This window comes from Equus asinus, chromosome 5 (assembly GCF_041296235.1).
Source record: "Equus asinus isolate D_3611 breed Donkey chromosome 5, EquAss-T2T_v2, whole genome shotgun sequence".
Classification (NCBI taxonomy): domain Eukaryota; kingdom Metazoa; phylum Chordata; class Mammalia; order Perissodactyla; family Equidae; genus Equus; species Equus asinus.
Genome location: NC_091794.1, coordinates 11652257 through 11667265, shown reverse-complemented (window position 1 = coordinate 11667265; position 15009 = coordinate 11652257). Strand labels below are relative to the sequence as shown.

Here is a 15009-nt window from a genome sequence, read left to right as displayed (position 1 = left end):
ATCTAACAAATCTTTATTGATGACCTGCTAAATGCTAGATGCTATGATATCTTCCCATTTTCATAAATGTCATGATTGTCACTAATTGTTCTCCTCAAGAACAAGGATTATCTCTTTATACTTTTTTGTATTCCCTTTCAGATATAAGGCTGAGAACACAGTTTAGTATAATTCATTCAGTAAATATTAGGTATTCTTAATTGCCTAATTTTGCCCTCTATTGTTGATATTCCAGTGCCAAAGCTAAAAATAAAATGGTTCATGTTGCTGATGCTGCTAGTAACTTGAACCAGATAGTTGAAACATGTAGATATTTGAGAGTAGAAAAAGAAACACCATCTAAACTTAGACTCTTAATGCCAGTTTGTTCTCTTTGGTTCTTGGGTTATAAGGATGTTGGTCTCTGATATTTTTACTTTTCAAAAGAAACAGTACTTTATCTTCTTGAGTTTAAAAACAAAGGTGTTGATTTTTCATTTTCTTTAGAATAATGGACAGAAGTAAGCTCTAAAGAATTTTTGAGGCATCTAATTTAGATATGACTTATTTTTAAAGCAAACTTGCTGCTGACGTAATTTTGAAAACCCTTGATTTGATGAATAAGCTTAAGCAGTTGATTCCTGGTATGGAAGTAAGCTTCTACAAAATCCTGCAGGTGAGTTTAAGCTCTTCAAATATTGAAGTTTTTTCGTACAGAAATGCTTCCTAATATATGTCTCTGTTTTAATATTCTTAGTTTTTAGAAGATGTTTCTCTTAGAATTGGCCATGATAAGAAAGTTTAAAGCTCTTAATTATCTTAGGTAGCCACAGTATTCTCATTACGCAGCTATTTTAGATAGAGTCACAGGAATTGAACATCAGTGCTCCTGATTCTAGTGTACAGGATGTTCATGATAGTCGGGCTTCCTCAGCCTTTTCCCTTCTTGTGTCATTCTTCAGGTTTCTTCATTTATTTCTGTTGGTGTTGCGGTGCCATGCAGTTGGGAGTGGTATTTGTTTTGGGGTTTTTGTTTTTGGTTGGGTTTGATGAGGTAGGGTATTAAGGGCATAGGGAGACATCTGGAAGAAAAGGCCTTGTGAATGATAATAAGATTAGAGAGTGTGTGCAGAAAATAGCTAACTCACAAATTTTGACGATAGTAGTAACTGAATGAGAGCTCTAGGTGTTTCTCTTAATATCCACAAAACCTGGCTTGTAGATCAGTGTTTAATAAACGTGTGTGAATTAAGTTAACTATAATAACAATGATGGCTCTAGTGCCTGTATAAACAGGATAGAAGCCCAGACTGAAACCTTAGGCAGGGGCCACTTGTATGCTTTGAGAGCATACTACTTAACAAGTGGGGTTCGGGTGTTGACTCCATCACTTACAGTGCAGACTTAAAGTTCTTTCACCTCTCTGAGTTCCGCTTTCCTTGACTACAAGGTAGAAATAATCGTCCCCCTCCATGGGAGGAGTGAGGAGAGGTTCCCATGGGGGTTATGGAAATAAAGACCAGCTCTTACCATGGTTCTGTGGTGTTAGCTTATCCCTGAGTACCTACAGGGCACTCAACATTGTAAAATGTTGACAATTATAAAGGATTTATATCTTAATATTTCCCCTGTTAACAACTTAACTCAACTTAGAAATTGAGTCCAATTGACTTTATATCAATTCCTGGGAGGTGTTTTTCAAAATAGATGACGTGGGGCTTACAGTGCTAATGTAAAATATTTACTGACAGGAAGGACTTAGACTTTGAATATAATTGTTTCAGTCATTAAATTAAGATTTTTTGAGTTAATTTGAATTTTACTTTTATTTTTGACTTTAATTAATTTGGAAATGATTGGCCATTTTTCATTTTAGCCAGTTTTTCTTTTAAATGATAGGTAGAAAAATAAAACAATTCAAAATATCAGTCAGTTGTGGGTGAGACCTATTTTAAATTCATCAAAAAAATTAAGACATGATTTTCATAGGCACAATCAAAAGCATTCAAAACCTTTGCCAGATGTTTTTAAGCTAATGTTTATTTTGTTGTGTAGACACTTATAACAAGGTAAAGACTAATAAATACATTCGAACATCACATAGAAGCACTTTAGAATTTTCCTAGAATTATTGTATGATTTAGCTCTGTTTACTCACCTTACTCTAAAAGACCTGACATTATTCTTTCTGCCTCTTATTTTCTGGCTTCTGATTTTCTTAGGATCCACGCCTGATTACTCCCTTGGCCTTCGCTTTAACATCAGATAATAGAGAGCAAGTACAGTCTGGACTGGGAATATTATTGGAAGCTGCTCCACTGCCAGATTTTCCTGCTTTGGTGTGAGTTGTAATCACCTCCAATGTATCTCTTGTGGTGCCTGAATATCCTGCTGTGTTTCTTTAGTAGTCTTCAGTATAGATAGATTAGAAAATCAGTGAATTGAAGACTTCATTGTAATAGTCAGTGATTTTTCAAATGATTAAAAAAAAAATTTGATTTCATTACCTAAAAAGGCCAGGTATATACTCACTCAGGGAAAAACAAGATCCATGTCATTAAACGTATCATCTGGGTTGTATGCCTCTCTGTCTCTCACCACCTCTTTCTAACATAGTAGCTTCTGAACTGAGTTTATGTCCTACTAGTTTAGTTCTTCCATGGAAAGAGCTTTTCCCTCCCAGTTGTTTAAATGGTAAGTCCAAGCATCAAGCTCACTGACCAGATCTGGGTCATTTGCCAAGGAGGGGACCTCAGCAAATGCCAAGGGTTCAGAACTACATAGACTGAAAGTTGAGATGCGTTGGGCAGGAGAGTTCCTAAATGAAAATTCTGTGATTTTATCAGAAAGTGGAATAATGGCCAAGCAAAACTATGTGCTATACTCAGAAATTTCAAAAACTAAAAGAATATTTGCAGTTATGTTTGAAAAAAATTCAGATTTGGCTGTCTGTAAACTGGTTGACAAGATGTCTAGCAGGCATCTACTTTAATTTTTAAAAGTTTAAGTGGTTTATATAAATGAATTTGTAAAAGTGGTTTGAATAAACTGAAGTGGTTGGTAAATAGCTAAGACATTCCCATATGCCAGGGGTCGGCAAACTATAGCCAGCAGACAAGAGCCTGCTTTTGTAAATAACATTTTATTGGAACAAGGCCACACCCCTTCATTTTCATTCTGTCTGTATTACGCATGCCTACACTGATACTGTGACATCACGATTGTAGTTGTAACAGACTACATGTACTTACTGCCTTGTTCTTTAAGAAAAGGTTTGCTAGCTTCTGCTATTTCTAGTAACTGACTTAGCAAATTCATTATCTTCAGAATTAATAATTTAAGTAGTCATAAATTAAGAGATGAAGAACTACAGAAAACAAGACCTAGAGACCCACATAATCAAAATTCCCTTCATTTTCTTTTTTTTTTAACAAACACATGGGCAAATAGGGAGCTTCTCAGTTTACATGGTAGAAGTGGTCTGTGAAGCTGCTTCGTTTTGTGGTGGCTTGCTTGTTTTAACTGCAATAATCTTACGTGAGGCACAGCCCCCTGCTTCCGAGTGGATGCTTCAGCGTCCTTGCAAGTGGGCGCCTCAGCCTCTCATCTCTGTATGTGAGGCCTCCCGACTGTTTCACTGTGTCTTGGCTGTCCTTGGCTTACTCGTGTTATGTACTTTTCTCTTTGGACGTTATCTCAGATGTCCATTTATGTCTATTTATTTTATTTATGTCCACTTATGCCTTTGTTTACATTATCTTAAACAGTTTAATCAGGTGAATTTATATGCAGAGTGGGTGGGTGGGTGTGTAGGTAGGTTTCTTTGTGTGTTTGTTTTATTTAAAAAACAAATATCTGGTGAGGGCCACCTTCTAGGCTATGTGCCAGGCCCTCTTCTAGGCATTTTGGATACTGTAGTAAATTAGACAGGGGGCCTTCTGTCATGAGATTTACATTCTAGTTGGGACACAAATTTAAAAAAATAAGTTTCATAATGTGGACGTTACTATGGGTGGAGGAGCCTCTCTGAAGAAGTGAATTTTAACTGAGACCTAATGATAAGAAGGAGCCAACACTATGCAGATCTGGTGGGAGAAGTGTTCTGGGTAAAGGAACAGCTCATACAAAGGGCCTGAGGCAGGAATAAGATGAGATCAATGGAATGGGCAGAGTGGAAGTCAGGTTGTGAGAACATAACTGAGTGAGAAAGGGGAAGGGTAAAGGCATAGCTAAAGCCAGGTGATGTGGCCCCTGGTGAGAAGGATGTTCTTACCAATATCAATAACACTGCACTTAGGTTTTACAAATAGTCCACACTCACAAACTAGTTTTAGAGCCTCCACACCAGAGGTGGAGTTGTCATTGTAAAGAGTTGTAAGTAGAAGAGTTTCCTGTGGCAAATTTAGGGTATTTCCCAAAATCCTGCTTCATCATAGACTGCAAGATTTATTTCAAAAATATTCAAAGACTTATATTCCCAAAAAGACCCATTCTAAAAGATTTCCTAATTCTGTACTAACTCTGCCTTTTGCTCTATTTTTATGTAATTATTTCTTTTTCTTTTTGATTCCCATTCAGTCTTGGAGAAAGTATAGCAGCAAACAATTCCTATAGACAACAGGAAACAGAACATATGCCCAGAAGAAATCCTCTGCAATCATTAAATCACAGTTTTCCAACATCAGTAAAATGTTTAACTCCCCCACTTTTGAAAGAGAGAGTTCCAGGATTGAATATTGAGGAATTAATAGAGAAACTTCAGTCTGGAGTGGTGGTGAGTGGTAAACAGCCTTTACAAATAGGATTCTGCCTGGTACATACCAAGTAAATATGAGCCTTAATTATAACATTTATTTAAGCAACTTTAGATGCAAATTTGATTGTTAAAAGCCTTATCTTTTAATATAAAAAGTAACAATATTTTGGAAAGTTTGGGGAGTAAGGGAAAAACAGCCATAAAATTCCAACATTTTAACACAGCCATCATTCTTTCTCTGGTCTTCCCCAGCCAGCCCACTCGCCCCCACAGCAACCACCGTCAGCTTAAGAAATATCTTTTAAAGTCCCACAAGCATACCAAATCTTACCCAGATATTCCTCTGCAGTAGCCAGCTTAGTGAAATGTTTGTGACAACCTGATATGACGTCATTTTTTTACTTTGTTACTTATTAAGTTTTAGTGATTTAGTTTCACAGTAGGCATTTATTTTTTTATTTTGTTTAGTGTTAAAATTTTCTGGGTTTTGACACTGTTGTATTAAAATCTAGGTAAAGGATCAGATTAATGATGTGAGAATATCTGACATAATGGATGTATATGAGATGAAACTGTCCACATTAGCCGTGAGTACAAGCGTATTTTAATGTAGTATGTGTAACAGTTAAACTTTAGTAGATATTTTCTGGTAAATGATCAAAATTAATGGTATATTTCTTATAGTCCAAAGAAAGCAGGCTGCAAGATCTTTTGGAAGCAAAAGCTCTGGCGCTTGCACAGGCTGATAGACTGATCGCTCAGTATCGCTGTCAGAGAACTCAAGCTGAGACAGAGGTGTGTACAGTATAAAGGTACATCTGATTAGTAGAAGATAAATGAAGTAAAACATGTACAAAATATTCGTTATATCTTTGTTACTCTGATTGAAGTACATTGTCCTCAGCATTTGACATGACTGCTCCCTCCGTCTTGAAACTCCCTCCCCTTTAATTTTGGTTACACCGTTATCTTCTGATTTCATTTCTACCCGAATGGATATTCTTTTCCTATATCCTTTATGGGCTTCTTTTTTCACCTCTCAACCTTTAAATGTTGGGTTTTCCCAGGATTATGTTCTAAGCCCTTTTCCCTTATTTAGGTGGCCCGTGGTTTCAATCATTACCAGAATGTTGATGCTCCCAGTTTTATATGCGGAGCCCAGGTTGTTTTTCCTCAGCACTGAATGCCTCCTGTAAATGGCTCCATTTAAATACACAGCAAATACTTCAGACTCCGCATAACCAATACTGAACTTATCACCCTCCCTTTTTTAAAATGTATTTTTTTCTTGCATGTTCCCTCTAATGTTCTTAGAATTTTCCCAACAAGAAACCTAGACATCGTACTGTTTACCTTCTACAGTTAGTCAGTCACCAAGTCCCATTGATTCTGCCTTCTGAATATTATGTTTTTCTGCCTTGTCTCAGTTCTTGCCACTATTTGCTATAGGTCAAATCCTTTTCACTTTTCGTATGAATCACAGCAGACGGTTAGGGTTGACGGCTAGCAGTGAGGACTGTACCCTTTTCACTGAGTACTATATGGAGAGCTACCTTCATGTTACTATAATTGTGTGCATATCCATGAATCTGATCATACCAAGATTGTCTTTGTCAGAACAATCTATTAAATAAAAAACTATAACAGTGTCACATTTTATTAGAAGTAGCTAAGTAATAAGTATATGTGACTAATAAAACTTTATATAACCCAATAGATGGTAGCGTATTAGCTATTTGGTAAACCTTAGTATTTGGTAAGTTGTAGAAACTGAGCATATTATATAAAAGCGGAAAAGTCTCTATTCTGTTTTCTTTTAGGCACGGACACTTGCTGCTATGTTGAGAGAAGTTGAGAGAAAAAATGAAGAGCTTGGTGTGTTGCTGAAGTCACAGCAGATTGAATCAGAAAGAGCCCAGAGTGATATTGAGCATCTCTTTCAACATAACAGGAAGTTAGAGTCTGTGGCTGAAGAACATGAAATACTGACAAAATCCTACATGGAACTCCTTCAGAGGTAAATCAATAAAGGAGAAGTTTTCTGTATAAGGTTAGAATCTAGAATGAACACACAGCATTTCTTTTCTGTGGCCCTAAAATTCTTTTGTAAGCATTCATATGTTCTCATAATATAAAGCAAATAGCAAGAAATTTAGATCATAGTGAAATGAAGTATTCCTTACTCAAACTGAGTATCAGAATTGGAAACAGAATACGCCTCTTTTTGTTTCTTTCCCGTTGGTTCTACTTCTTTTATTTATTCGTGTAGTCATCTGGAGTGTTAGCACCGCAAGGACAAGTTTCATCTGTTTTGTTCACTGACAAATCCCTAGGGCCTAGAACAGTGCTAGTTACATGGTTAGGCACTCCAAAGATAATTGCTGAGTGACCTTAGTTGTCATAATTCGTTTTAAGTTGATCCATATGAATTGGCCATTTCTGCAGATCTAAAGTGGTTGAATATTAACAATTTCTTATTATTCAACCTCATAGCATGGAAATTTGGGTGTTTAGTGCTTAACTCATCTCTTAATTTGTAGTCAGTATTTCTCCTTATGTCATTGCCTGTGGTTTACTTGTATGTGTGACTATATCTGTAGAATAAATTCTCTTTTTTTTTTTTTGCAGGGAAAGATTCGCCCTGACCTAACATATATTGGCAATCTTCCCTCCCCTTTTTTTTTTTCCCTCCCCAAAGCCCCAGTGCATAGTTCTATATCTTAGTTGTAAGTCATTTAGAATAAATTCTTACAGGTGAATTCCTGGGTTAAATGGTATGTGCTTTTACTTTTTTGATAGATTGCCAAGTTTCCGTCCAAAAGGGCTATCGCTAACAGAGTCTGAGACTGTTTTCCCTCCGTTGTCAGTTTAGGCCAATGTTAAAACTTCTGAATTATAAGGAGGATCAGGAACGATTAGGTATTTTACGCCAAACAATAAAAACAAAAACACTCTGGTTAATTTGTTCCTTGTTTTAATTTATATTTTAAGACTGGTTAAGATTTGAAAAAATGTTCTAGTGTTTATGTTATTAATATAGAGATATAGAAAATTTTAACTTTGCAAGGTCTGTGTGCCTGTTTGCCCGTCAATAAAAATGGTGTAGCATCTAGAAAATTTGTGATGACAACATGATTTCTAAACAGGATGTTTTCGCCTTGCAACAACGACATTTTACAAAGTCTGATTGTTTGAGGCAGCCCTGATAAAGTGGACGATTAGTGTTAAGTCAGGATGTAAGAGAAAGTAGGCAGTGATCCAAGAGAAATATGTGGTTTCTAGAACCTGCTTATGTTCTAGATAGTACTTGAGCGGCCAGGAAGTAAGACTCCAGCCTTGAAGGGCCAGGTGGGCAACAAATAAATGAAGCCGGCTGGGGAAGGTCATTGGTATTGGTAGTGACTATAAAGGCATTCAAATTTAGAATTTTAAAAACTCTGCGAGGGACAGATGAAACAAGGCTGCTGGCCACATTTGGCCAGTGCCACCCATTTGTTTATCTTTGTACTTAGTAAAGTGAAAAGGACCTTTTATGCCTAAGATATTTGGATGTCAAAGTATCACCTTAGGAAGGATTCTTTTTGTGTTTACCTTGCAGATAAAATAAGCAGGACTGTTAGATGCAGAGCGTTAAAGAGACAAGAGAAATTTAGAATCCTTAACTGCTTTCTTCATTAATTTGTCTTTTTAAATTAAACATATATTATACCCAAGAGGTTAAAGATGACAGACTTGTTATATTTTTTTTTTAGTCCCCATCTTTTCACAGAAATTGTTTCAGTTTCTGGACTTAGCTATAAACATAGATCTACGTATTTTGTAGCAAATTATATAATACAATATTATCTGTAACATTATCTGTCCTGTATTCCTAAGTCTAAGGTTATCCCCCACGCATTTCCATTTCATAGTAATTTTTACCAGCAAAGTCAGCCAAAACATATCTTTACTGTCCTTTAGAGTTAATCTAACTCTCTCTATGTCCTGCTTGTTCATAACATTCCTCCTCTCACCTGCACTGTATGCAATTTGGTTAAAAGATATATAAACACTGTACTTTTTTTTCTCCACTATATGTTTTCCTCCATAAAAATATCAACTCATCTTATCTTTTCAGGAGTGAAACTACTGAAAGGAAAAATAAAGATTTACAGATCACATGTGATTCTCTGAATAAACAAATTGAGACAGTGAAAAAGTTGAATGAGTCACTCAAGCAACAAAATGAAAAGTAAAATCTCTAATTCTTTATTCTAATTATTTTGGATTTTTCAAAAGCAAAGTGATTTCCTTTATATAGAATGTTTTTTACAGACAAAATTAGGAGTTATTACTTATTTAAAATATACATATTTGGCAGAATTTAAGGGTAATTACTGTTCTTGTGAATTTTCTCTTAAAATACTTGTTGGGGAGAAAAAGAAATGATACAGTTCATGATGTTTTCTTCTATAATTTTTTATAACCTCAGAACAATTGCCCAACTAATAGAGAAAGAAGAGCAGAGAAAGGAAGTGCAGAACCAACTAGTAGACAGAGAATGTAAGCTAGCAAGTAAGTAGCTTCTTATTTAATAAATTGTCTATATTTTAACATGTCTTGTGTTGCAAGAAAATCAAAGCATGAGTGGTTGTTATTTTGCTTTTTCATTATTTTCTACTTCTCTCATTTTTTTAAACCTGAAATCACATCCTAAGCAGTTTTCCTTTTCTTGCCATAACGTTTCACAAAGCACTTTAGTTAGATCAAATTGAAAAAGCATACATTTTTTTGAAATATTGGAGTTATAGGAAAAGATTGCCCATTTTACAATAAAAAATTTTAGAGAAACAGAACAGCAGGTGGCAGTGCTAGGTAACTTATAGTGACTAGCTTCTTAATGATCGTAGCTCTGAAATGATCCACAAAAACATTTTTGTTCTAATTCACTTTCCTTAAAGCACAGACGTCTACTTATGTAATTCTTCATAATTTTCTCCCTCCCTTTCTTTTCTAACCCTTAAGCTCTGAGGGTTGTCCTTCCTCTCATTACTGTATATTATATTTAGAACAGAGGAAGAGGGAAAGACATGGTGATTTGGCATTTCTTTAGAATACTGGCAGGGGAAGAGTTTCATAGTTTTTTATTCATCAGATAGTGTAAAACTTTTATTTCCAGCAAGATACTTCTTCATCTTCCAAGTTGCCTTTCTTTTGTTCTTACAACATAATAGCTACTAAACCTTTTCAGGGTAATGTCAGTATAGAACCTCTGAGCATATAGCTGACTTTGTTTATTTTAAGACTTGCAACAAAAAACCAAAGTACAAGAAGAAAAGATTAAAGCCTTACAAAAAGAAAAGGAAGATAAGGAAGAAACCATTGACCTCCTTAGAAAAGAATTAAACAGAACGGAACAGATAAGAAAAGAATTGAGCATTAAGGTAAGAATCTGCTGAGTTCTCATTTACAATGAAATGAAAAAGTCTTATTTTATGAGAAAGGTGAATTTGGATAAATTAATGTTTTGTTTCTTTAGTAATTTTACTTAGAAGATATTAGGATCTCAAAATGGTTTGACAGGTGTTTGTTATGAGAGCTCTCTCACAATGTGAAAACATGTATTTCCCACAGTCATCAAACATTGAAGATATACTGTGTGGCAGCATTTACTGCTTTGAAGTGGGCAAAGGATACAAAAGCGTTCCTAGTTCTTGCTGTCACCTTCAGGTAGCTTTATCTAGGTGTATAGCTGCATCTCTACTTATAGGGATAGTAATAATAATAATAGTGATTCATATTTATTTAGAACTTTATCGTTTTGAAAGGACTATGAAGCATTTCTCTTAATCTTCCTCACTCTAACAAACATGTTAATATAAAATATTAATAAATATTTTCAACCTACACCTGAAACAGTCTTGGATTAGGTTACTTGCTCAAGGTCAGTCACATAGCTGAGTGGAAGAGTAGGCATATATTCTGAACCTAAATCCAGTGGTCTTTCTACATACGTTATCATGGTTGCTTGAGACTGATAGCTATAATAGTGCTTTCTGGCCCGTCTACCGCCAGGAAGATGAGAACAGGCCCGGATTGAAAGACTGTTTGAACAACTATACAGCATAAGTGACAGAAGAAGCATAAAATTTTATGCCACATTTACTGATTTCCTGGTTCTGCTTTAATGTCGTTATCTTAATGGTAATTCTAAATAGTAATATCTGGTGTTTTCTGCAAAATTTTAGCTGTTCACTTTAACTTAAAAAGACAAATCAAATGTATCTTTCCAATTCATATTATATTGTTTAATGATTACTTATCTTAAACTCACTATATAGTTAACAAATATGTATTATATTTTAGTTATGTGTCTTTTGAAATGGCTGTCTTATAAATAAAAAATAAGGACATCTTAAAATGTCTGTGAAGAGAAAATATGCTAAGTTGTTTTTCTCAATTCTTCCCCTGCCCTCCCCCAATTCCTTAGGCTTCCTCTCTAGAAGTTCAGAAGGCCCAATTAGAAGGTCGTTTGGAAGAGAAAGAGTCGCTGGTGAAACTTCAGCAAGAGGAGTTGAACAAACACTCTCATATGATAGCAATGATCCACAGCTTAAGTGGCGGGAAAATAAGTCCAGAAACTGTGAATCTCAGTATATAGACATTACGTATTTATCTACTGGGGGAGGTGGGTTGGGAAGGTAATTTGTGACTCTAAAACAATAGCAAGTTATTATCTAATTATTAATTTAGTAAAAAACCTAATCTGATACATGTTTTTATTTGGCCTTAAAGTTTTACTTCCTGTTTCTGGCTTTTATTGCTTAAAGCTTTCTTTGGTTCTTACATTAAAATATTCTTCTTAACCTTCATTCTTATTTCTTTTAAGATATTTTCCTTTTCCTTAGTTGCTTTCCAATCTTCGGCTTGTTTAATTTATTCTCATTTGTAATTATTTAGATTTTAAAATCAAACTTTCTTGATATAGCAATCCTAAAAATTAATAAGTTGAAAATTCACTTACTAGTAAAAGAGAAGGTGTGATGTTGTCAGAGAAATTTTTCTCTAAAGTAGCACAAGAGAAGGTATCAGTGAACTTAACTGTATTCCTGCATTTAAACTGCAGCAAGATAAATGGCAGAAGTTCTAAATATGAAAAGAATGCAATTAGTTATAGAAATAATGTATAAAATTAGAAAATAGCTGATGTGTTAAATGACTGCATAAAAAACTATAAAAACTTGTAGAATTATTTATAAGCCTAGCTTTAGTTTTTCTTTTTTTAAAATGTTGCATGTTGACCCACCCATATAATTTTCAATTAGGAATTTCTTATGATTTTACATAAGGATCACTTGGATTCTGCCCTTGCTTCAGAAATTTATTATTTTCTGTTAATTCTGATATAAATTGCTTTTAATGTTTGTCTTTGATTTAAATAGTTTTTAATTTGGCCATTTAATTTTAAAGCGTAGTTTAAATATCTTTATTCATCTATTTCTTTATTACAAGGGAATTTTTCATTATTCTTCGTGTGAATCACATGTTTAAGTAGTGTTTAAACAGTTTTTATATCAATATTTTGGTTGATTTTATTGCTATACTATTACAACCATTAATTTTACTTGGTATTTTCTTTACTATTTCTATCTCTATTTAACTTGCATGATCTTAGGTTTCTTCTATTTTCAACCATGGTATATCTGATTTATGTTTAGAAATTAAATATATTTTTGTAATTCACCAATTACATTAAATAATATCAAACTATAATAGTTTTATATATCTGAATATATTTTGTACAGTTCTGCAAATCTTAAAAAAACATTATACAGAGTAACACATTTTAAATTACTACTTGTTCTGTAACACATTTTAAATTACTTCTTGTTCTATAAGGAGTATATTTTATTTCTCTTTTGAAACTGCATGCATTTTTAATTTAATATGAAAAAATGCTTATATGATAGCTATGACTGAAGAACAAAATGTCTCTGTAAAATAAAAAACAGAAAGTTCTATAAGATAAATAAACAAACCAAAAGCTCTAGGGAAAATCATACTCTCTTTACAGCTCGGACACTCTCAAGACACTGAGCCCAGCCCAGTGCTGCTCAGTAGAACTTTCTGTGATGATGGAAATGTTCTTTATCTGCATTGTCCAGGATCATAGTCTTTAGCCACGTGTGGCTGTTGAGAGCTTAAAACATGGCTAGTGCAACTGAAGAATTGAATTTATAATTTTATTTAATTTTAATTAATTTAAATTTTAATTACCATCCTACTGGACAGTGCAGATCTACTCCATTCTTGCAAGTATGCATTTATTTAAACCACTCAATTTGCATATTCTTAAAGACCTATAGAGGCACAGGCTCCATATATTTTTTACCAGCCTTTTTCTAATGCCCCAATTTTAACCTGTTATGCCTAGTCTCCTCTCTCTGAAGAAGAAAAACCATACTTTAGCTTTAAAGGTGAATCTAATCATCATCCTTCTCCACTTCCATTTTTCCTAGTCTTTCTGTCTCTTGTAGCATCTTTCATATTGTTCCTATTGTTTTTCTCTTTTTTTTTGTAAATTTTTTTCTTTTTTTTTGAGATTGGCACCTGAGCTAACAACTGTTGCCAATCTTCTTTTTTCTTTTTTTCTGCTTTTTCTCCCCAAATCCACCCAGTTCAGTTGTATATTTTAGTTGTGAGTCCTTCTAGTTGTGGCATGTGGGACGCCTCCTCAGCATGGCCTGACGAGCGGTGCCATGTCGCCACCCAGGATCCAAACCAGCGAAACCCTGGGCCACTGAAGCGGAGCACCTGGACTTAACCACTTGGCCACGGGGCCAGCCCCACCTATTATTTTTCTTAACCTTGGTATATTGAGTACTTCTTTTTGCTTTTGCTTCTATGTACCTCAGATTTAAAAAAACAGTGTGTGTATTCTTTTTAGAAAAGTTTTATTTTAAGCAAGGTTGAGCCACCATAAAGGATTTCTATGTATGTATGCCCATGCTTTAATGGAGAAACCAAACTAAGTAAAGGTATGATTATATTAGAATTATTGAAATTCTCTATAGTTTTGCTATGAAGAGTTTGTATTCAAGTGTACATTAACAAGTTCTTTGACCATTTACATTTGTCACTTGAATGCGTATAGACTTCTTTGAAAGTTTGGCTGATTTGAGTTTATACTAAACTATTTAATGTCAGGGCAAAAAAAATACTCATTAAAACTTAATTCTGTGTTTTTTGGGGAAATTGTCAGATTAGTGCCCTTTTTAGTTTTATTTACTCATACGTTGTAAAGACTTATTTATGTTAAGGATGTATGGAGATTCTGTCTTGAGTTAGGACTGTTAGTTAAATGAGAATGTGTTTGAATTTCAACTTCTATCTGAGACTCATTCACATATGTTACAGGTACCTCTAATTAACATATATTCCCTAAAACTTATAACCTTATTTTAATTTGATTCTTTCTTTTTCTCTTTTCAAATGGTTATGAATTGTGTTTTCAATTTTGCTTTTGACTTACCTACTATTGGACCAAACATTTGTCCATTTGTGACTTAATTCTTTTACAGGAGTCAGCAAATATTTCCTGTGAAGGACCAGGTAGTAAATATTTTTAGGCTTTGTGAGACATACGGTCTCTGTCACAGAGCTACTCAACTCTGCAGTTGTAGCGTGAACACAGCCACAGACAGTACATAAACCAATGAGCATAGCTGTGTTCCAGGAAAACTTCATTTACAAGAACAGTCTAAACTTTGCTGTTCGATGTTATATCCTACTGATTAATTGACCCTTTTATTATTAACAAATATGTCTCTTTGTCTTTGGTAATCTTTGTTTTGAGTTCTATTTTATTTGATATTAATACAACCACTCCAGTCTTTTTATGTTTTCTGTTGTCCTGATATCCTTCTATCAATTTACTTTTAACTGTGTCTTTATATATAAAACACATGACTTGTAAACAGTATATAGTTGGGTCTTGCTTTTTTATCTATTTTGAAAAATAAGTTCTTAACTTTCACAGTCCACTTAGAGTTAATATTATACTACTTAATACAAAATGTAGAAACCTTGCAGCTGTGTCGGTCTGTTTATCCTCTCCTCATCCTTTATGGTATAGTTGGCACATATATCTATATACTTTACTAACTCCCAAACAGTGTTATAACTTTTGCTTTAAACGATTATGTGGAAATACCGTGGCTGTCAGCATCATAATATATTTACCTATGTGCATGCAATAATACACACCAAGTAGTGCCTTCAGTGTAACATTACTA

General features: G+C 34.3%; 1 protein-coding gene across 1 annotated transcript in view; it reads left to right on the top strand.

The window, feature by feature from the left end:
• Window positions 1-14802, top strand: part of CIP2A (cellular inhibitor of PP2A) — a 34417-nt gene extending 19615 nt beyond the window's left edge. Inside the window, exons 12-21 of the mRNA XM_014837437.3 lie at window positions 556-655; window positions 2202-2320; window positions 4558-4753; window positions 5248-5322; window positions 5420-5530; window positions 6556-6752; window positions 8853-8966; window positions 9207-9289; window positions 10019-10158; window positions 11205-14802. Coding sequence (XP_014692923.1) covers window positions 556-655; window positions 2202-2320; window positions 4558-4753; window positions 5248-5322; window positions 5420-5530; window positions 6556-6752; window positions 8853-8966; window positions 9207-9289; window positions 10019-10158; window positions 11205-11375 — 1306 coding nt within the window. The 3' untranslated portion in view covers window positions 11376-14802. The remainder of the gene's footprint in view (window positions 1-555; window positions 656-2201; window positions 2321-4557; window positions 4754-5247; window positions 5323-5419; window positions 5531-6555; window positions 6753-8852; window positions 8967-9206; window positions 9290-10018; window positions 10159-11204) is intronic.
• The last annotated feature ends 207 nt before the right edge of the window (window positions 14803-15009 follow it).